At 41.0% G+C, this 22,808-nt stretch overlaps 1 protein-coding gene across 7 annotated transcripts in view; it reads left to right on the plus strand.

Moving 5' to 3' along the window:
• Window positions 1-22,808, plus strand: part of PAPSS1 (3'-phosphoadenosine 5'-phosphosulfate synthase 1) — a 321,125-nt gene that overhangs the window by 41,835 nt on the left and 256,482 nt on the right. For all 7 annotated transcript variants that reach the window (XM_064285464.1, XM_064285462.1, XM_023548558.2 and 4 more), the window contains 3 exons: window positions 7,691-7,805; window positions 9,698-9,933; window positions 14,126-14,264. In XM_064285464.1, the coding sequence (XP_064141534.1) occupies window positions 7,691-7,805; window positions 9,698-9,933; window positions 14,126-14,264 (490 nt within the window). The remainder of the gene's footprint in view (window positions 1-7,690; window positions 7,806-9,697; window positions 9,934-14,125; window positions 14,265-22,808) is intronic.

The raw sequence follows: 22,808 nt of genomic DNA on the forward strand, positions 1-22,808 counted from the left end.
CTGTCTTGGAAAAAGTGCAACCAGAATGCCCCTTAGAAGCAAGGATGGTGAGACTGCGTCTTATACTTACATACTTTGAACATGTTGTCAGGAGGGATCAGTCCCTGGAGAAAGACATCATCATGTTTGGTGAAGTACAGGGTCAGTGGAAAAGAGGAAGACCCTCAACAAGATGGATTGACAGAGTGACTACAACAGTGGGCTGAAGCATGACAACGATTGTGAGCATGGCGCAGGACCGGGGAAGTGTTTCTTTCTGTGGTACGTAGGGCTGCTCTGAGTTGGAACCAACGTGATGGCACCTAACAACTAGCAACCTCTCCAACATTTATTATTTTGTGTTTTTTGGATTAATGCTAGCTTTTACTCCACTTTTTTTTTTTTTTTTGTTGGGGTGAGATGGTATCTCATTGTAGTTATGATTTGCATTTCTCTAATGGCTAATGATTGTGAGCATTTCCTCCTGTACGTGCTAGCTGCCTGAATGTTGTCTTTGGTGAAGTGCCTGTTCATATCCTTTGCCCATTTTTTAGTTGTGTTGTCTTTTTGTTGTTGAGGTTTTGCAGTATCTTGTAGATGCTAGAGATTAGACCCTGATCAGATGTTATAGTCAAAATTTTTTTCCCAGTCTGTAGGTTGTCTTTTTACTGTTTTAGTGAAGTCTTTTTTGTTGTTGTTGTACTTTAGATGAAGGTTTACAGAACAGGTTTCTCATTAAACGGTATACGTATTGTTCTATGACATTGGTTAACAAGTCCACAACATATCAACACTCTCCCTTCTCCACCTGGGGTTCCCTGTTACCAGCTTTCTTGTCCCCTCCTGCCTTCCAGTCCTTGCCCTTGGGCTGTTGTACCACTTTAGTCTCGTTTCATTTTGTGGGTCTGTCTCATTTTTGGCTGAAGTGTGAACCTTGGGAGTGACTTCATTACTGAGCTTAAAGGGTGTCCTGGGGCCATACTCTTGGGGTTTCTTCAGCCTCAGGCCAGTAAGTTTGGTCTGTTCTTGTGAGTTATAATTTTGTTCTACATTTTTCTCCAGCTCTGTCTGGGACCCTTTACTGTGGTCCTTGTCAGAGCGGTCAGTGGTGGTAGCCGGCACCATCTAGCTGTACTGGACTCAGTCAGGTGGAGTCCATGGTAGATGTGGTCCGTTTGTCCTTTGGACTAATCTTTCCCTTGTATGTTTAGTTTTCTTCATTCTTTCTTGCTTCCAAAGGGGTGAGACCAGCGGAGTATTGGTGAAGTCTTTTGATGAGCATAAGTGTTTGATTTTTAGGAGCTCCCAGTTATCTAGTTTCTCTTCTGGTGTTTGTGCATTGTTAGTAATGTTTTATATTCTGTTTATACCATATCACTCGACAGCACTGGGTTGATTTTTGGTTTTGGTTATACCATATAGTAGGGCTCATAGTGTTGTTTCTGTTTTTTCTCCCATGATCTTTATCATTTTAGATTTCATATTTAGGTCTTTGATCCATTTTGAGTTAGTTTTTGTGTATGGTGTGAGGTATGGGTTTTGTTTCATTTTTTTTTGCAGTTGGATATCCAGTTATGCTGGCACTGTTTGTTAAAGAGACTGTCTTTTCCCCATGTAACAGACTTTGGGTCTTTGTCAAATATCAGCTGCTCATAAAACCAAAAGAAAAACAAAACCCACTTCCGTCAAGTCGATTCCAACTCATAGCGACTCTATAGAACAGAAAAGAACTGCCCCCATGGAGTTTTCAAGGAGTGCCTGGTGGATTCAAACTGCCAACCTTTTGGCTAGCAGCCATAGCTCTAAACCACTATGTCACCATGGTTTCCCAGCTTCTCATAGGTGGATGAATTTACATCTGGATTCTCAGTTCTGTTCCATTAGTCTGTGTATCTGTTGTTGTGCCAGCACCAGGCTATTTTGATTACCATGGCTGTTTAATAGGTTCTAAAATCAGGTAGTGAGGCCCCGCTCTTTGTTCTTCTTTTCTTCTTCAGTAATGCTTTGCTTATCCAGGGCCTCTTCCCTTTCCAAATGAAGTTGGTGATTTGTTTCTCCATCTCATTAAAAAATGTCATTGGAATTTGGATTGAAATTGCATTGTATCTGTGGATTGCTTTGGGTGAAATTGACATTTTGACAATGTTGAGTCTTTATATCCATGAGCAAGGTATGTTTTTCCACTTTTGTAGGTCTCTTTTGGTTTCTTGCAGAAGTGTCTTATAGGTTTCTTTGTATAGGTCTTTTACATCTCTGGTTAGATTTATTCCTAAGTATTTTATCTTCTTGGGAGCTATTGTAAATGGTATTGATTTGGTAATTTTCTCTTCAACTTTCTATTTGTTGGTGTAGAGGAATCCAACCGATTTTTGTATGCTTATCTTGTATCCTGATACTTTGCTGAAATCTTCTGTTAGTTCCAGAAGTATTCTTGTGGATTCTTTAGGGTTTTCTGTGTATAAGGTATCATCTGCAAAAAGAGGTCATTTTACTTCTTCCTTAGGATGCCCTTTATTTCTTTTTCTAGCCTAATTGCTCTGGCTAGGACCTCCAGCACAATGTTGAATAAGAGTGGTGATAAAGGGCCTCCTTGTCTGGTTTCCGTTCTCGAGGGGTGTGCATTTAGACTCTCTCAGTTTGGGATGGCGTTGGCTGTTGGCTTTGTATAAATGCCCTTTATTATATTGAGGAATTTCCCTCCTGTTACTATTTTGTTGAGAGTTTTATCGTGAATGGGTGTTGTACTTTGTCAGATGCCTTTTCTGCATCATTGATAAGATCATGTGGTTCTTGTCTTTTGTTTTTTTTTATGCAACGGATTACATTGATTGTTTTTCCCATGTTGAACCATCCCTGCATACCTGGTATGAATTCCACTTGGTTGTGGTGAATTATTTTTTGATACATTATTGAATTTTATCGACGAGAATTTTTGCGTCTGTGTTGATGAGGGATACTGGTGTGTAGTTTTCTTTTTCTGTGTTGTCTTTACCAGGTTTTGGTATCAGAGTTATGCTGGCTTCATAGAATTGAGTTTGGGAGTATTCTGTCCTTTTCTATGCTCTGAAATAGCTTTAGTAGTGGTATTGTTAACTCTTTCTCTGAAACAGTTCTCCAGTGACTTGTTCAAGTTGTAGAGTTAGTGTATTGATTTTGGCCCTTCTTTTTGGATGTGTGCACTTACTGCTGTAAATTTACCTCTGAGCACTGCTTTTCCTGTGTCACAAAGGTTCTGGTAGGATGTGTTTTCTTTCACATTGGATCCTGTGAATTTCTTTATTCTGTCCTTAATTTCTTCTATAACCTGGTAGTTTTTGAGCAAGGTGTTGTTCAGTTTCTGTGTATTTGATTTTTTTACTTGCCTTTTCTGTTACTGATTTCTGCTTTTATGGCTTTATGGTCAGAAAAGATGCTTTGTAATATTTTGATGCTTTGGATTCTGTTAAGGCTTTCTTTGTGGCCTAATATGTAGTCTATTCTGGAGAATGTTCCATGTGCGTTGGAAAAGAAAGTGTACTTGACTGCTCTTGGGTGGAGTGTTCGGTATATGTCTCTGAGGTCAGGTTGGTTGATTGTGGCATTTAGATCATCTGAGTCTTTATTGAGCTTCTTTTTGGCTGCTCTGTCCTTCACCAAAAGTGTTGTATTGTAGTCTTCGTATTATTATCGTGGAGCTGTCTCTCTCTTCAGTGCTGTTAGAGTTTGTTTTATATATTTTGTGGTGGATTTTGCTTAAAAGCCTATTTTGTCAAATTAATATTGCCAGTCCTGCTGTTTTTATTGTTGTTGATATATTTTTTCCATGCTTTGAGTTTTAGTTTTCTGTGTCTTTAATTCTAAGATATGTCTCTTGTAGGCAGTATATAGATGGATGGAAATTTTTAATCCATTCTGCCACTCTCTCCTTATTGGTGCATTTAGTCCATTTACATTCCACATAGTTATTGATACGTATGAGTTTAGTGCTGTCATTTTGATGTATTTTTATAAGTTGTTGACAGTTTCTTTGTTCCACTTACTTTTCTGTGCTGAGTTGTTTTTATGTATTTTCTTTTCATGTTTTTCATTGTTGTCGATTTTGTATTTGCTGTGTCTTTATGTTTTTCTTGTTTTTTATTTTTGATGTGTAGGATTGTTAGTGTCCTTTGTGGTTACCTTAATATTTACCCCTGTATCTCTAAGTTTAAACTAACCTTTTATTTCTTTACATCGCCTTCACATCCTCTCCACATGAAAGATCTATAACTACATTATTTAGTCCTTCTTTATGTTGTTATCTTTAACACATTGACATGTCTGTTTCCCTACTTTCAGTGTTTTAGCTTTGGTTTATTTTTGTAACTTCCCTCTCTGCGTTTATACCTGGTTGTTCTGTCCTGTTTTCTAGTCTTAGCTTACTATCTGATGTTTTTGGTTTTCTAACCAGAGGACTCCCTTTAGTATTTCTTGTAATTTTGAGTTTAGTTTTTACAAATTCCCTAAACTTCTGTTTATCTGGGAATGTCCTAATTTCGCCATCATATTCGAGAGACAGTTTTGCTGGCTATCAATTTTTTTCCTTCAAGGTTTTATATAAGTCTTCCCATTGCTTTCTTTCCTGCATGGTTTCTGCTGAGTAGTTGGGGTTTAGTCTTATTGACTCTCCTTTGTAGATGACTTTTCATTTACACCTAACAACAACCCAGTGCTGTTGAGTCAATTCCGACTCATAGCGACCTAGCCACTCTTAAAATTCACTCTTTATCTTTTGTTTTGGCAAGTTTCATTATGTCTTGGTGACTTTCTTTTGGGATCCACCTTGTGTGGGTTTAGTGAGTTTCTTGGATAGATATTTTTCATCTTTCACGATATCAGGGAAGTTTTCTGCCAACAAATCTTTAACAATTATCTCTGTATTTTCTGTTATCCCCTCCTGTTTTGGTACTCCAATCACTTGATAGAGTCTGGCATAGTTCTTAGGGTTTCTTCATTTTAAAAAATTCTTTTATCTGATTTTTCCTCAGATACGTTGGTGTCAAGTGCTTTATCTTCAATCTCACTAATTCTGACCTCAAGTGCCCCAGTTTTGCTCCTCAGACTTTCTGTTGAGTTGTCTAACTGTGAAATTTTATTGTTAATCTTTTGGATTTCTGTTTGCTGTCTTTCTGTGGATTCTTGCAGCCTGTTAAATTTGTCACTGTGGTCTTGTATAACCTTCTTGAGTTCCTCTGTTGCTTTGCCTGTATGTTCCTTGGTTTGTTCTGCATTTTGTTTGATCTCTCGAAGAGCTCCATATGTTAATCTTTTGAATTCTACCTCCAGTATTTCCAAAGAGTTCCCTTCCTCTGAAAGATTTTTTTTTAATATGTATATATTTTTAATTTATTGTGCTTTAAGTGAAAGTTTACAAGTCTAGTCAGTCTCCTGTTCAAAAACTTACTTACACCTTGCTATGTTCTCCTAGCTGCTCTTACCCTAATAAGACAGCATACTCCTCCTCTCTACCCATTATTCCCTGTGTCCATTCAGCCAGCTTCTGTCTTCCTCTGCCTTCTCATCTCCCCTCCAGACAGGAGCTGCTCACACAGTCTCATGTCTCTACTTGAGCCAAGAAGCTCACTCCTCACCAGTATCATTTTCTGCCTTATAGTCTGGTCCAATCCCTGTCTGAAGAGTTGGCTTTGGGAGTGTTTCAGTCTTGGGCTAACAGAGGGTCCAGGGACCATGACCTCTGGGGTCCCTCCAGTCTCATTCAGACCATTAACTCTGGGCTTTTTACGAGAATTAATATCTACATTCCACTGTTCGGCTCTGTCGGGGATTCTCTGTTGTGTTCCCTTTCAGGGCAGTCATTGGTGGTAGCCAGGCACCATCTAATTCTTCTGGTCTCAATCTGATGTAGTCTCTGGTTTATGTGGCCCTTTGTGTCTCTTGGGGTCATCTTTACCATATGTCTTTGGTGTTCTTCATTGTCCTTTGCTCCAGGTGAGTTGAGACCAATTGATGCATCTTAGATGGCTGCTTGCTAGTGTTGAAGACACCAGATGCCACTCACCAAAGTGGGAAGCAGAATGTTTTCTTAATACATTTTCATATGCCACTTGACCTAGATATCCCCTGAAACCATGGTCTCCAGACCCCTGTCCGTGGTACTCTGACCTTTGAAGCGTTCTGTGTATTCAGGAAACTGGAAGGTTTCTTGATTCTTTGTTTTGGGCCCTTGCTGAAGCCATCATTGTCTGCCTCTTCATGTTTTCTTTAAATTGACTGTTGTCTCTGAGCCATAAATATGTCGTTATGTTTATTTTTGCTTACTGTGTTCTAGCTTTTTTGTTTTGCTTTGATATGCCCAAATAGGCTGGTCATGCAAGCTCGTTTGATTATTGGTGCCTTTGAAGCTCACGTCCTGTCACCCGGTGGTTAGATCTGTTACTAGGTATGTTAGCTCAAGAGTTCATTTACTTTTCTTGTATGGATTCAGCTCAGGTGTTCAAGTGTGTGGTGCAGGCTTTCACCTACAGTCCTAGGTGGGCAGGGGTAATTGGAGTAGGCACAGGTATCTGGCTGCAGTAGGGGATCATGCACTGAGCAATGCAGAGGTCTGGCGGCTGCCACTGAGTGTCTGGGAGGAAAGTGTATCCCTGTTCCCTAGAGTGTGCAGGTGGGAGGGTTTTGCAGCCAGACCATGGGCACCATTGCTGTTTGCTGTAAGGACTGGGAGGCATCACTTATTCTTGGTCCTCTGTCGTGAGTGGCTAGGTGGTGTGAGTGGAGCCACCAGTCCTCCGGCCCCTGATGTGGGTAGGTGAGGACCCTGCTTAATGGGCAGAATGGTGTCAAATGTCACGAATCTACCACTCCCCCTTACAGCTGATAATAGTTGCAGATGTGCTTCAGGTGTATACCCTGTTGTATTGTGCTAATGAGGGCCTACACTGTTGAAATGGGCCCACACAAATCTATGCAAGGGTGAAAGGCATTCAAAGTCTGTGGACCACTTATGCCTATGCTTAGGCAAAGGGGTTGTGTCTTCCCTGAGTTCCAGGCTTAGGGGAGCTGGCAGATTATTTTTTCCCTGTTTGTTAGTTTGTTTCCTCTTCAAAGCTGGGAGAACAGCTCAGGACATGCTGCAGTCCTACTTTTGACCCAGGTGATGTAGCAATCACTGAACCTGGCCCAGACCTGGTACATTGCGGGGAGGGAACAGGTATATGGGAGAGAGGTTATTTCCAAAGGGAGTGTTTTTTTCCTCTGTGCGGTAGGTTAGATGCATGTACTTACCTTGTGTTGATTGAGCACTGCTTCTCACTGGTTCCAGAGGGTCATGCAGACTCTCTGCTGCTCAGTCTCTCCTGATGTGGAAAGTGTGTCCCAAGTGCCACTGCTTGCCTCACTGCCGATACCAGTGGATCCAGCCTGCAGGGTGCCGGTTCCCGCTGGCTCAGGTCTAGCAACTCCTCGCTGCTTCTGAATCGTCTCTCTCTCCCCCTGCTGTTCAGTCCGATTTTTGACTTTCCCTTTGATGTTCAGGGCTCCTAGATTGTCATATATAATGAATTCATTTGTTTTTGCAGGTCTTTGTCATAGAGGGATCATAGGAAGTGTCTGACTACTTGGCCGTCTTGGCCCTGACTCCCTGTTTGTTTTATCTTTTAAAGGACCAAAAACCAAGCCAAATCTAAACCTGGATTCAGACTCCAGTGAACCAGAATTCTTTTTTTTTTCCGCTCAGGGAATGCAGAGAGCAACTAATGTCACCTATCAAGCTCACCATGTCAGCAGGAACAAGAGAGGCCAGGTGGTGGGGACCAGAGGTGGCTTTCGTGGTTGCACAGTTTGGCTAACAGGTATGGTCAAGAGAGATAAATGTATTTAAAAGCGGTGTTTATAAGCAGCCTGGATTATCTTTCCTGCATTATCTATTAATTTTCTTCAGCTGCTTTAATTTCTTTGCACTTTGTGTTCACTGTGATAATCTCAGTGAAACCTTCTGTATCAGTAATTCAGTTTCCAGCAGTATCTATTCTTACCTTATTTCTAATTCCAAAAAAATCCCACTGCCATCGAGTTGAATCCAACTCATAGGGACCCTGTAGGACAGAGTAGAATCGCTGCCTAGTGTATCCAAGGCTGTGATCTTTACAGAAGCAGACTGCCACATCTTTTTTCTGCAGAGCAGCTCGTGGGTTCGAATGGCTGACTTTTCAGTTAAGCAACCAAGTACACACACATACACACATATGTATGTATTTCTATTTTAAAACACACTTTTATTGTAATTTAGGTTGTCTTTGTTAGGTAAAAAGCTAGATATTCAGGTCTCAGGTTTTTTTTTCTTCTGATATTTGGTACTCAATTGGTAGTTAAAAACAACGACAAAAAAAATCAGAAACTCCCTCTCCCTAGTCACTTTGTTTCAGCTATTTTTGCTGGGCAACAAATTACCCAAAACCTAGTGGTAAAAAACGACAGCCATTTTATTTAGCCCACTGTTTTGTGGGTAAGGGATCCAGGAAGGCTCAGGTGGGCAGTTTTCACTTGGCCTCGCTTGGTTGCAGTATTGACTTGGGCAGCAGTTGTCTGAAAACTCTGCTGCGTATCTAAGATGTCTTCCTCAGTTGTTGCTACTTGTCAGCTGAAAGTTTAGCTGGGCCGTTGACTAGAATACCTACTTGGAGTCTCTCTGGCATGGTGGTTTCAGGGGTTTAGGGACTGACTTTTCCTACGTTGAGTGTCCAGAGAGAAGCTGCATAGCCTTCCTGACCCAGCCTTGGAAGTCACACATTCATCACTTCCACTATGTTCTTGTTGTTTCAGGCAAGTCCTAAGTCCAGTCCCGATTCAAGGGAGGGGAATTAGACTCTATCCCTTGATGTGACAGTGGCAAGGCACGTTGTGGAAGAGCTTGTAGGATGGAAGAATCTGTTGTGGCTGTCTTTGGAGAATATAATCTGCCATACTTCTAATATATATTTTAATGTATATAGCATATAAACAAACATTAAGCTTTTCAACATATCTTCCTTTCTCAATTTTTTCCAGCTATTTTTTATCAGCATACTGGACTTCAATATTTCATCTCTTGTTTTATAATTACCTTGGTTATGAACACTGTTATTACACACTCACCAAAGTGGTGAGCGTTAGCGCGTACCTCTGCTCTTTTCTTCTCTTATCATTGGTTGAGGTGGGTGGGTTGAAATGAGGGTATTCTTTCAAGGTTAGTTGTATCATAAACTGGACTCCCTGACACCTTTATCATGGTGGACTTAGTAGAAGTGGTGATCCTGGGATATGGAGGTGACTGTACTATTTCACTTCTTTTTTTTCCTTTTTCTTCCCTTATCAGAAATATTGAGGTGTAGATAATTTCACAAATAATTTGGGTGTATAACCTTGTTTTAAAATTTGGCATGCAGCTTTAGAATAGATGTTAATAAAAGGACAAAGTAATATCTTTGGTATTAAAATTAGGTAAGCCTTTTTGAAATCATCGGTGATTTCAAGAATGCCTTTGTGCATACATATGTATTATTAAAAACATACATGGTTACTGTGTTGAAACTAGATGTTTTCCTAGGTAGGAGGTAGTTCTTAAGTAGAAAAATCGTGGGTAGGAATATAACCGAGAGACTGCTATGAGTAATGAAAGTAATTAAGTCCGTAATTAAAGTTCTTTATTATTACTAATTACTCTTCTCACACTGCATATGGAATCTGTTTGTGCTGTTGAATTTAGGCTTATCTGGAGCAGGGAAGACCACGGTGAGCATGGCTTTGGAGGAGTACTTGGTTTGCCATGGTATTCCATGCTATACTTTGGATGGTGACAACATTCGTCAGGGTCTCAATAAGAATCTTGGCTTTAGTCCTGAGGACAGAGAAGAGAATGTCCGTCGTATCGCAGAAGTTGCTAAGCTGTTTGCAGATGCTGGCCTAGTGTGCATCACAAGTTTTATATCACCTTATACTCAGGTATGTCCTTTTTGTGCCACTGCTGTTCTAATTACACTTACTGAGAATATGGTATTGGATAAAGCAAACAAACCATTGAACACTGACATGTGCTGAGACTAAATCCAAATTAAAATAATTAGCCTAAAATACTTCTGTGGTGGAAATGACTTCCTGGGTAAGTCCTCTTTGATAAAACCTGCTGTAAAAAACCCAAAGTTGTTGAACTGAAGCCAATGGCCAAATTATTTCAAACTTGACTTTTCAATTCAATAAACCTTTAGCGAATACTCACCATATGTCAGACACCAGGGAAAATCTAAATTTTTTAACATGTGTCCTACTGTGCCTTCTTAGCTCACAGTTTTTAAGTCTCATCTCTCATCACTCTCTTCTCTTACTTTAGAGACCACAACAACACTGAATTGTTGCTTCTTACCCCGGGATTTTTGTTTCCCCACTGTCTGAGACGTCTTCTTTTCTTTCCTCTCTCCTCAACTTCAGTTGACTCCTAGTCTTCCTTTGAGAGTCAGGTTAGGTATTTCCTTCTCTTGGGTAACTTCTCTTCTTCCCTTAGTCTTCGTTGGCCTACTTGTCTTTGGTACCCTCACTACTGTTCTTTAACACATTGTTTTATTATAAATATCTGTTCATTTGTTCATGCTGCTAATAGCGGTAATAACATTGATGATAATGGCAGCCACTATTTATTGGGCACTTACTAGGTACTGCTAACTGTTTTAAGTGCTCTTATGTGAATTAGCTTATTTCATTCTCATCCTGCAGTGAGGAACGTCGAGGAATCAGGCGTAAATTGCCCAAGGTCACACACTGTGTGTGCTAGAGCAAAGACTTGCTCCTAGACAAGGAGTCTTCAGAACCTATGCTTTTGTCACTGTGCTATGCTGCCTCTAAAGCCCACTGGCTCCTTGATGGGAGGACAGGATCTTATTTTTCTTTGTAGCCTTGATACCAAGCCCAGCTCCTGGAACATAGTAGAAGCTCAGTGATTGTTGAATGATAGCACAGCCCTTAGAAAGCCCTGATATCAAACAACAAGTTAGTGTAGTGGGGAAGGGCAGGGACTTGCAGTCAAGACGCAAATGGTCTCAAAACTCAACTCTGCCAGTTACTGTTGTTTTAACCTTGGCCAGTTTACTTAACCTTCTTAAACTCAGATAATAATGCCTAGCTCCCAGAGTTGCTCTGAGGATTCATAAAGTTGTGCATTTAAAGCCCTCAGCGTGGTACCTGCTGTGTAATAAGTGTTCAGTTAATATAACAAATTTTAATAGCACCATTATAATACTGTATCATAAAGAAATTTGGGTGATTACTTAGAGATATAAAAAAAATTTTTTTTAACTTTAAGGCTCATAAATAAGCATCATATTGAGTGTCAGTCACACAGGTTCACTTAATTGAAGTGACCATGGAAGAAATCCTTAAAAGGTTTTGTGACGTGTAGCTACTTTTCATTCCCTAAAACCTTGTGATTAGTGTCAATACATTAGCTTAAAGTATATTTATAATGAAGCCTATATGTAGAAAGAGAGTTGTTTAGAGTTCCTGAATCCTGGGATATAAACAGTTTTTACAGTAATATAGTAACACTGATGTTCTTGTACCTTCTGAGAATCTTGACAACTCTTGGAAAAGAGGACAGACAGCAACACCTGATTTGGAGAGCTGTCAGCTAACACCTGGGTATCTAAAAGTACTGATCTGCTCTTTGGCTCCCTTGTACTCTTAGTGTGGAGCAAAAGCCTTTGTTGATCTCATGTTTGAAAGCACTAAGAATGAGATTTAAAAAATGAGATTTAAATGTCAAAATCAATAGTACAATTAAGATCAAACCATATAATATAAAGTGTGTGTATTTTTCTGTCTAGTCATGATCATACTTATTTATTCAAGAAACATTTATTGATATCTCTATGCCAGCCTCTGAGCTGGGCATCTTGGTTCCTAACAATAAACCTGACAGTTTGTATCTTGAAGGAGTTGATAGTCTGAGGTGAACTTAGAGACGTGAACAGTTCCGATACCTTGGTGTCAGTGAGTTTGTGAAGGCATATGACTGGTGCTGTGGAAGATTCACAGAGGAGGTACTGCTTGAATTGAGTCGTGTGGATGAGTGGGGAGCACACTCATTGGAGGGAGAAAGCTATATCAGACAGAGGAGGTAGTACAGTATTTGCGAAGGCATGGCTGCCTGAGGGAGTGCGGTCTTTTGGGGAGTTGTTGGCAGGTTAGTATGACGGCTTCACAGGATGACTGTGGGGGGAGATGAAGCCAGAGTGATTAGAAGAGACTAGATGTATCAGGGGTTCCCAAGACCACTCTCAGGCTCAGTGATTTCCTGGAAGTACTCACAGAACTCAGAAAAGCTATTGCACTCACAGTTATAGTTTATTATAGCAAAAACGTACGGATTAAAATCAGCAAAGGGAAAAGGCCTGTGGGGCAAAGTCCAGGAGAAGCCAGGCCAAGATTCCAGGTGTCCCCTCCCAGTAGAGCTGCATGGGGATGTGCTTCATGCTCCTGTCAATGATGTGTGACAACATGTGCAAAGTGTTGCTAACCAGGAGTGCTTTGGTGTCTAGAGCTTTTTGGGGGGATTAGTCCTGTTGGCATGTAGCACTCTGTGTGAGTGACCTCAGCCATTCAGATACCACTTCCCCTTAGAGCAAAAACTCTTCACCACAAACCATGTTACTATGACAACTTACCTGGTTAAACTAGTACAGCATGGCCCAAGGCCTTAGGCATACAAAAGCACTCTGAATTAGGCAGAATACTCCAAGGGCTCTGATGCTATCGTCTCCTAGGAGTTGGCCAAGGGCCTGGAATGTACAGGGCCTCAGCAACCCAGGCCTGTTGAGTTAAGCCTTCAGTGCCCACCAGGTGATGAGCTCTGAACTGCCTGGGACTTTATTTCACAACTAGTAGCTTTTGGATTGTAATAAGGGAATGAAGTGGTGGAGTTTGCATTTTAGTGAGGTCACCTCTGAATCCTGGAGTGAGAACAGTCTGGAGGTGGGAGAACAGTTAGGAGGATTTTGCAGTAGTACCAGCCCTTGCAAGGAAAAGGGCATGAATCCAAGCAGTGGCAATGGGAATAGAAAAGATGAGGCATATTTGAGTTCTCTTAAGGCTGTAGCCATGTAAATACATCTATGTCCCCATAAGTCTTTCTCTCTCCCGCCACTCCTGCTCTTCACATGTTTTAGATCCTCCTGGCCCATCTCTTACAGGACCTTGCTCAGTCATTAGATCTACTCTGAAATCTTCAGCCTCTTCCTTCTGAACTGAGTTTTCCCCCAGCAACAAACAAGTCGTTCGTATCCATTAATAGCAAACAAATAAATTATACAAAAACGTTCCTTTAACCATAGGAACTTTTTTAGTCTTTAAATTACCAGAACTTTCTGCTGCATTTCACATGACTAACACTATGGATACCTATAATGCTGGTCCGTTAAACTCTGGTATTGCCTACACTCTGTCCAGAGCCCACTGCTAACCTTATGTGGTCCTTGAGAACATTTCTCAGCTACTTTCATAGTTTAAACTACAACATATATGCTGACAACTTAAACTTGAGTCTTAAATTCTGTCTGTCTTGAAACTAAAAATACACCATTCCCCCACAGTGAGCAGTTCAACCAGGCTTCAAGTCCTAAGCAAAGAAGAGGTTGACTTACAAAGGCAACAGTGTTCCATAGGACAGGGTGGAGGGAGTTTAGACTGAGGGATAAAGGGAGGGGAATAAACTGACCTCAGGATTGTAAATGGACCTTTTTGTGAGTTGCTTTCATGGCAGCTTGGGTTGAAGTTAAACATGGTATTAGAGAAAGACCTGATGACTCCTGGGTTCAAGGTGGACTATAGCTCAGGGTTCCACATAAAATTTAGGTGAAAAATTTTATGAGGCATCTATTGCTGCCCCTCCTGTAAATCGCCAGGTTCCTGGATTTTCTGAACAGCATGCTTTTTTCAACTACTATGAAGAATGGCCTTGTTAACCAATAATTTCTTGGATTTATTTATTTTTTTCAGTTCGTATTTTAAAATTTAAATTTTGGCTAAAATATTGTAGACTAACTCAGCTGAAAAGTGTCTTTATTTGCTCTTGATATTAAATAGTACTTTCAACTCATATGATCATTTCTTAATTATGTTGCTGTGTCCTTTTTTTTTTTTATTAAAGGATCGTAACAATGCAAGGCAAATTCATGAGGGTGCAAGTTTACCTTTCTTTGAAGTATTTGTTGATGCTCCTCTGCATGTTTGTGAACAGAGAGATGTCAAAGGACTCTACAAAAAAGCACGGGCTGGAGAAATAAAAGGTAAATAGTTTTATTTCCAGTTTTTCTTTGCTTAGGCATTTACGGTACCATATCTGGGACTGATAATCTTTTCAAGAGATTGGGTCTATTCAGATAACTTGGAGTTCCACGAGGACAGAAACTGAATCTGTTACACCTCTCAGGCCTAGCACAGTACCTAGCTCTGTCAACTAAATGAGTATTTGTTCATTGTGTGGATGATGGACTCCTATTCACAAGGCAGAATTTTTTATTTATTGTACTTTAGATGAAGGTTTACAAAACAAATTAGCTTCTTGTTAATTAATACACATATTGTTCTGTGACATTGGTTGCCAACCCACAACATGTCAACACTTCAAGGTCCCCTTCTCGACCTTGGGTTCCCTATTACCAGCTTTCCTGTCCCCTCCTGCCTTCTTGTCCTTGCCCCTGGGCTGTTGTCCCCATTTAGTCCCGTTTTCTTTTATGGACCTGTTTAATCTTTGGCTGAAGGACAAACCTCAGTAGTGACTTCATTATTGACCTAAAAGGGTGCCTGGGGGCCATATTGTCTGGGTTTCTCCAGTTTGTCAGTCCAGTAAGTCAGGTGTCTTTTTTTTTTTTGTGAGTTAGAAATTTTGTTCTACATTTTTCTCCAGGTCTGTCTGGATCCTCTATCGTGATCCCTGTCAGAGCAGTCAGTGGTAGTAGCTGGGCACCCTGTAGCTGTGCTGGACTCAGTCTGGTGGAGGCTGTGGTACTTGTGGTCCATTAGTCCTTTGGACTAATTTTTCCCTTGTATCTTTGGTTTTCTTCATTCTCCCTGGTTTCAGACAGGGTGAGACCAGTGGAGTATCTTAGATGACCACTCTGAAGGTTTTAAGACCCCAGATGCTACTCACCAAAGTAGAACATAGAACATTTTCTTCACAAACTTATGTTATGCCAGTTGAGCATTTAGTTCCCCGAGACCATGGTCCCCACAGCTCTCAGCGGAATAATTCAGTCCCTCAGGGAGTTTGGATGTGTCTATGGAGCTTTTGTGACCTTGACAAGGCAGAGTTTTAAAGGATTGGAACTTTGGGGATTGGTAGAAGCTTATTTGATATAATTAAGAGGCCTCGCATTGGTTAGTTATGGTGTTGGTGAAGAATATTGAATATACCATGGGTTTCCAGAAGAAGGAAGAAATCTGTCTTGGAAGAAGTACAGCCAGCATGTTCCTGAGAAGCAAGGATGGCGAGACTTCATCTCACGTACTTGGACTTATTGTCAGGAGGGTCCAGTCCCTGGAGAAGGACATCATGCTTGGTAAAGTAGATTATCAGTGAAAGAGAGGAAGACCCTCAACGAGATGGGTTGACACAGTGGCTGCAGCAATGGGTTCAAGCATGACAACAATTATGAGGATGTTGCAGAACTGGGTAGTGTTTCATTCTGTTGTCTGTAGGGTCACTATGAGTTGGAACCAACTTGACGGCACCTAACAACAAAAACAAGCATTGGGTGGATATTAATTGTCAGCTACTCTCCCTTTGTTTCAGTGAAAAGATAGAAAATATCGTAGTCATTGAGGAAAAATGCCTGAATTATAAATATCTTGAGGGCAAGGACAATGTCATGCTTTTATTTATATCACAATGCTTAGAATGGTCCCTTACTCACAATTGTGAAATTAGATTGAAATAATATATCACCGATTCCATCAAAATAATATACCTTGCTTTTTAGATTTTATGGTCGAGCGCATGTCTGCTCTCAGAGTTTCAACTGTTAAGAACATTTGATCACTGAGAGATTCAGAACTGATCTCTGATCTCTGCTGTGGCCTTTGATAATAATCATATTATTTATCCTGAGACATCCTTTAACCTTAGTCCTATTCTATTATTGTTAAGGAGGTATGGTGGTTTAGAGGTAGAATTTTTGTCTTCTTTTTTGGAGACTCGGGTTCAATTCCTGGTCATTGTGCCTTATATACAGCCACCACCCGCCTGTCAGTGGAAGCTTGTGTGTTGCTGTGAGGCTGAACAGATTTCAGTGGAGCTTCCAGAGTAAGACAGACTAGAAAGAAAGGTGTGGTGATCTACTTCCCAAAATCAGGCAGTGAAAACACTAGGGATCACAAGGGTCCCATCTGCAACTGGTCATGGGGATGGTGCAGGACGGGGCAGTGTTTCAATCTGTTATGTGTGGCAGTGTTTCAATCTGTTGTGTGTGGGTCGCCATGAGTCAGGAGCTGACTTGAGGGCAGCTAACAACAATGTTGTTATTGTTAAGAGAAACAGGATGTGCCAACACTTAAAAAAAAAAAAAAAATTGAAGGTAGATTATTAAGTCACCAAAAAAAAAAAAATTTTTTTTTTTTATTGTTTAGAGTTCAGTGATTCATGCAGGTAGCTTTTGTTGGCCTTCCCAGCAGGGGATGTGATAGGAGTCCCTGAAGAGCTCTGTGAATTAGATTTTGGTATTCAGCCTCTGGATCTGAAATGGAAAACAGGAAGGGATATGCTTGCCCTTAAGTCTCTTCTGACATTGGTTCTGGAAAGTTTCTAGCAGTTACAGTGATCTTCACCTACTTTGGCAAAATCTACTTCCTCAGGCAAGGCAGCTATTCAGCGTTCCACCACGGAGACTCTGTTCCTTGATAAGTGGCTTTGCTAGTGAGCCCTTTTACCTATTAAGTCTGTACTTTATTGGCTCAGAGTTAGCAGGCTGTTTGACTTGCATAATTTATGATAACGGGGTAGGAAGCTGTTTAGCTCTTTTCACTTTAGTTTTTTTGTAATAGAGATTTGGTAAAGAGAAACAAAATGACATGTCTGGAATCCTGAGTCTAAACCTTTTACTTTCAGTTGTAGCTGGCTTTGGTGTTTTTGTAAGGATGGATTATAAGGGTGGTAGATTTATCTGCCCAGCTGGAGTAAGCTGCTTGTGAGCAGGGACAATATCTTGATCATTTTTGTCTCACTAGCACTTACCACCACGTGTCTGTCAGTTTGTTGAACTGTGGGGGCTGTGATGCTAGAAGCTATGCCACCGGTATTCAAATACTAGCAGGGTCACCCATGGCGGATAGGTTTCAGCTGAGCTTCCAAACTAAGGCAGACTAGGAGAAAGGACCTGGCGGTTTACTTCTCAAAAGCGTTAGCCAGTGAAAACCTTATGAATAGCACCGGAACATTGTCTGATGCAGTGTTGGAAGATGAGCCCCCCAGGTTGGAAGGCACTCAAAATACAACTGGGAAAAGCTGCCTCTTTAACGTAGAGTAGACCCTAAGGACATGGATGGAGTCAAACTTTCAGGACCTTCATTTGCTGATGTGGCATGACTCAAAATGAGAAGAAAAAGCTGCAGACATCCATTAATAATTGGACCGTGGAGTATATGAAGTATGAATCTAGGAAAATTAGAAATCGTCAGAAATGAAGTGAGACACATGAAGATCAATATCCTAAGCATTAGTGAGCTGAAATGGACTGGTATTGGTCATTTTGAATCAAACAATCATGTGGTCTACTGTCCTGGGAACAACAGCTTGAAGAGGAATGGTGTTGCATTCATTGTCTAAAAGAATATTTCAAGATCCATCCTGAAGTACAGTGCTGTCAGTGATAGAATAATATCCATATGCCTATAAAGTCCAGTTAATATGACTGTTATTAAAATTTGTACACCAGCCACTAAGGCCAAAGATGAAGAAATTGAAGATTTTTACTAACTTTTGCAGTCTGAAATTGATTGAATATGCAGCAATCAGGATGTACTAATAACTACTGGAGATTGGAACGTGAAAGTTGGAAACGAAGAAGGATCGATAGTTGGAAAATATGGCCTTGGTGATAGAAACGATGTCGGAGATTGCATAATTCTTCATCGCAAATACCTTTTTTCACCAACATAAGTAGTGACCATACACATGGACATCGCCAGATGGAATACGCAGGCATCAAATCTACTGTATCTGTTGAAAGAGACGATGGAAGAGCTCAATATCATCAGTCAGAACAAGGCCAGGGGCCAGTTGCAGATCAGACCATCGATTACTCATATGCAAGCTGAAGTTGAAACTGAAGAAAATTAGAACACATCAGTGAGGGCCAAAATACCACCTTGAGCACATCCCATCTGAATTTAGAGACTGTCTCAAGAATAGATTTGACTCGTTGAACACTAATGACAGAAGACGAGATGAGTTGTGGAACGACATCATACATGAAGAAAGCAAGAGGTCATTAAAAAGACAGGAGAGAAAGAAAAGACCTAAATGGATATCAGAAGAGACTCTGACACTTGTTCTTTTTTTTTTTTTTTATAATTTTTATTGTGCTTTAACTGAAAGTTTACAAATCAAGTCGGTCTCTCACATAAAAACTTAAATACACCTTGCTACATACTCCCAGTTACTCTCCCCCTAATGAGACAGCCCACTCTCTCCCTCCACTATCTCTTTTCGTGTCCATTTCGCCAGCTTCTAGCCCCCTCTGCCCTCTCATCTCCCCTCCAGGTAGGAGATGCCAACATAGTCTCAAGTGTCCACCTGATCCAAGAAGCTCACTCCTCACCAGCATCCCTCTCCGATCCATTGTCCGGTCTAATCCATGTCTGAAGAGTTGGCTTCGGGAATGGCTCCTGTCCTGGGCCAAAAGAAGGCCTGGGGGCCATGACCACTGGGGTTCTTCCAGTCTCAGTCAGACCATTAAGTCTGGTCTTTTTGTAAGAATTTTGGGTCTGCGTCCCACTGCTCTCCTGTACCCTTAGGGGTTCTCTGTTGTGTTCCCTGTCAGGGCAGTCATCAGTTGCAGCCAGGCACCATCTAGTTCTTCTGGTCTCAGGATGATATAGTCTCTGGTTCATGTGACACTTGCTCTTGAATGTTGAGCAGCTAAAGCAAAGGGAAAACATGATGAAGTAAAAGATCTGAACAGAAGATTTCAAAGGGCATCTCAAGAAGACGAAGTGTTAAGACGACATGTGCAAAGACCTGGAGATAGAAAACCAAAAGGGAAGAACACTCTCGGCACTTCTCAAGCTGAAAGAACTGAAGAAAAAATTCAAGCCTCAGGTTGCAGTATTGAAGAATTCTATAGGCAAAATATTAAATGACGCAGGGAGCATCAAAAGAAGATGGAAGGAATACAGAGAGTCACTATACCAAAAAGAGTTGATCGATGTTCAGCCATTTCAGGAGGTAACATATGATCAGGAGCCGATGGTACTGAAGGCATTGGCGAAAAACAAGGCTCCAGGAATTGATGGAATACCAATTGAGATGTTTCAACAAACAGATATGGTGCTGGAAGTGCTTGCCCGCCTATGCCAAGAAATTTGGAAGCATGCTACCTGGCCAACAGACTGGAAGAGATCCATATTTTTGCCTGTTCCCTAGAAAGGTGATCCAGCCAAATGTGGAAATTATCAAACAATATTGTTAATGTCACATGCAAGCAAAATTTTGCAGAAGATCATTCAAAAGCGGCTGTAGTGGTATATCAACAGGGAACTTGCCAGAAATTCAAGTCAGATTTAGAAGAGAATGTGGAATGAGGGATATCATTACTGATGTCAGGTGGATACTGGCTCAAAGCAGAGAATACCAGAAAGATGTTTCCCTCGTTTTATTGCCTATGCTAAGGCATTTGACTGTGTGGTTCGTAACAAATTACGGATAACATTGTGGAGAATGGGAATTCCAGAACTCTTAATTGTGCTCGTGAGGAATCTGTGCATGGATCAAGAGGCAGCTGTTCGAACAGAACAAGGGGATAGTGTGTGAATTAGGGCCAGGAAAGGTGTGGGTCGGGGTTGTATCCTTTTGCCATACCTATTCAATCTGTATGCTGAGCAGATAATCCAAGAAGTTGGACTCTGTGAAGAAGAATGGAGTATCAAGATTGGAGGAAGACTCATTAACAACCTGCGTTATGTAGATGACACAACGTTGCTTGCTGAAAGTGAAGAGGACTTGAAACACTGATGAAGATCAGAGACCACAGCCGTCAGTATGGGTTACACCTCAACACAAAGGAACCAAAACTCACAACTGGAGTAATAAGCAATATCATGATAAATGGACAAAAGATTGAAGTTGTCAAGGATTTCGTTTTACTTGGATCCGCAACCAAAACCCATGGAAGCAGCAGTCGAGAAATCAAAAGACGCATTGTATTGGGCAAATCTGCTGCAAAAGACCTCTTTAAAGTGTTGAAGAGCAAAGATACCACCTTGAGGACTAAGGTGTGCCTAACCTAAGCCATGGTGTTTTCAGTCACCTCATGTGCGTACAAAAGCTGGGCAATGAATAAGGAAGACTGAAGAAGAATTGACATGTTTGAATTGTGGTGTTGGTGAAGAATATCGAATATACCATGGACTGTCAAAAGAATAAAGAGATCTGTCTTGGAAGAAGCACAACCAGAATGCTGCTTAGAAGCAAGGATGGTGAAATTTCATCTCATGTACTTTGGACATTTTATCAGGAGGGATTGGTCCCTGGAGAAGGACATCATGCTTGGTAAAGTAGAGGATCAGCGGAAGACTCTCAATGTGATGGATGGACACAGTGGCTGCAGCAATGGTCTCAAGGATAGCAAGAATTTCGAGGGTGGTGCAGGACTGGCCAATGTTTCGTTCTGTTGTGCACAGGGTCAGTATGAGTTGAAACTGACTGAACGGCACCTAACAATAACAACAAGGAACACCATATTAGGAGGCTCCAAGCAAAACACCTGGCACATGCTCAGTAAGTGCTTGTCAGATGAGTGGGATGGCCAACACACATTGAGTGCTACCTTCTGTTTGCAAAGGATGTACACCTAATCCTCACTTATTACCTATCGCCTTATTAGAACATTTCGCATTTATGACAGTAGTAAAAAAATCTGTTTTGCATATTAACTAGGTTGCGGACATGGCAATGGCTGCAGAGCATCCGCTCCTTTGAGGAGGATCTCCAGGTGGCTTCCAGGAAGCTGGGCCGAGCTTCCCCGCACCTCCCTCCTCCTCCCTGAATGCTGCCTTCAGCTGCCACTGGGGGCTAGCGTCCTCTGTGGCCACCGGGTGGACTGCAGGGTGGGAGTGGAAGGGAAGGAGCCCTGGTGGTACAGTGGTTAAAGCACTTAATCAGCCTCTCAGCAGGAGAAAGATGTGGGAGTCTGCTTCTGTAAAGATTTACAGCCTTGGAAACCCTATGGAGTAGTTCTGCTGTATCCTGTAGGGTTGCTATGAGTCAGAATCGACTCCATGGCAGTGGGTTTGGTTTGTTTTGGGTTTGGGAAGGAAGGAAAGAGAGAGAGTGTTTCGAAGAAATGTGTGCGAGTTTAATGATATCCCATAGTGAGCTGAACTGGGTCTGAAGTCTGCCTCCGTGGGGCTGGCTGCACGGCCAGGCTCCCAGCGCCCTTGCAGGAAGCCTGAGCCTCAGTGACCCAGTGACTCGTCAGACCTGGAGGGCCGAGCAGGATAGGGCTTGCAGGGGTGGGATTGGAGCCCTCTAGGCAGTTCTGCGAGGGAAGCTGTGACCCAGCATACGAGTAAGGTGAAGTGCTTAAGCTGTGGGCCTTCCAGTCACACAACCTGCCTCTCCTCCAGGCCTCCTCCACAGAGGAATAATGCATAACTGGGCTCATCGTAGTGATGAGCACATCAGTAAATCTTAGCTGTTACTATTTCTATGATCATATTTTTTAAATTAAAAAAAAATTGAACAAATGAATGTTCGGAAAACAGAAAAAAAAAAAAAAGCCCTCCATTTTTGCATAATGCTGAATTATATAATGACCTGGTTGGTTCTGGGGGTGCAAAGATGAGTAAGATTACATCCAAAATGACCTTGGGTTGCTTGTAGTTTTCATTCTATATCTAGGAGTGTGTTTGTATTAGACTAGTTTTCTATGTGTTACTGGTTTACTTTCCAAGCATTGCTGAATTCCTGTGAGTAGACATTGATAAAATGTTCATTAGTGTAATATGTGTGTCTGTGTGTGTGTATATATCTTTATATATGTGCACATTTATTTATTTAGTTCAGGTTTGCAAGATGATAGAGTTCTTGATTGTAGAGTTGTTTATTTTGTAAAAATTATTTACTCTTTGTCAAACTGGTGCTTAACAAGCTCCCTACCAATGCCATTTCAGAGCTGTGATGATGAACTTTCAAGGACAGACAAGATTGAATCCGTTCAGGGTCCTCAGGTTTTTAAAGGTCTTTACATAGAATTTACTAAACAGTAAATTTATGCCTGTGCCTGCCATTTTCCTATCTAAATTATTTTCACAATTGTTATTAAGATTTTTTTTTGTTATCTATTGAAATACAAATATTTTTCTCGCAGTGTAAATTTTATATATGGGGTAGATTAGCTAGGGAAGATAACTTCATTTGATACTTAGATGAAATGAATGGCTATTGGTTTGTATCATGTATTTTAGAATTCCTGAGATAACTGGACCTTTTTTTAATATAATTTATTTTTATTGTTAAAAATATACACAGCAGGTCATAAACCAGCTTAACGATTTCTACATGTGCAATTCAGTGACATTGATTACGTTCTTTGACTTGTACAACCACTCTTACCCTC

The sequence above is a fragment of the Loxodonta africana genome, chromosome 5 (genome assembly GCF_030014295.1).
Source record: "Loxodonta africana isolate mLoxAfr1 chromosome 5, mLoxAfr1.hap2, whole genome shotgun sequence".
Taxonomy (NCBI): domain Eukaryota; kingdom Metazoa; phylum Chordata; class Mammalia; order Proboscidea; family Elephantidae; genus Loxodonta; species Loxodonta africana.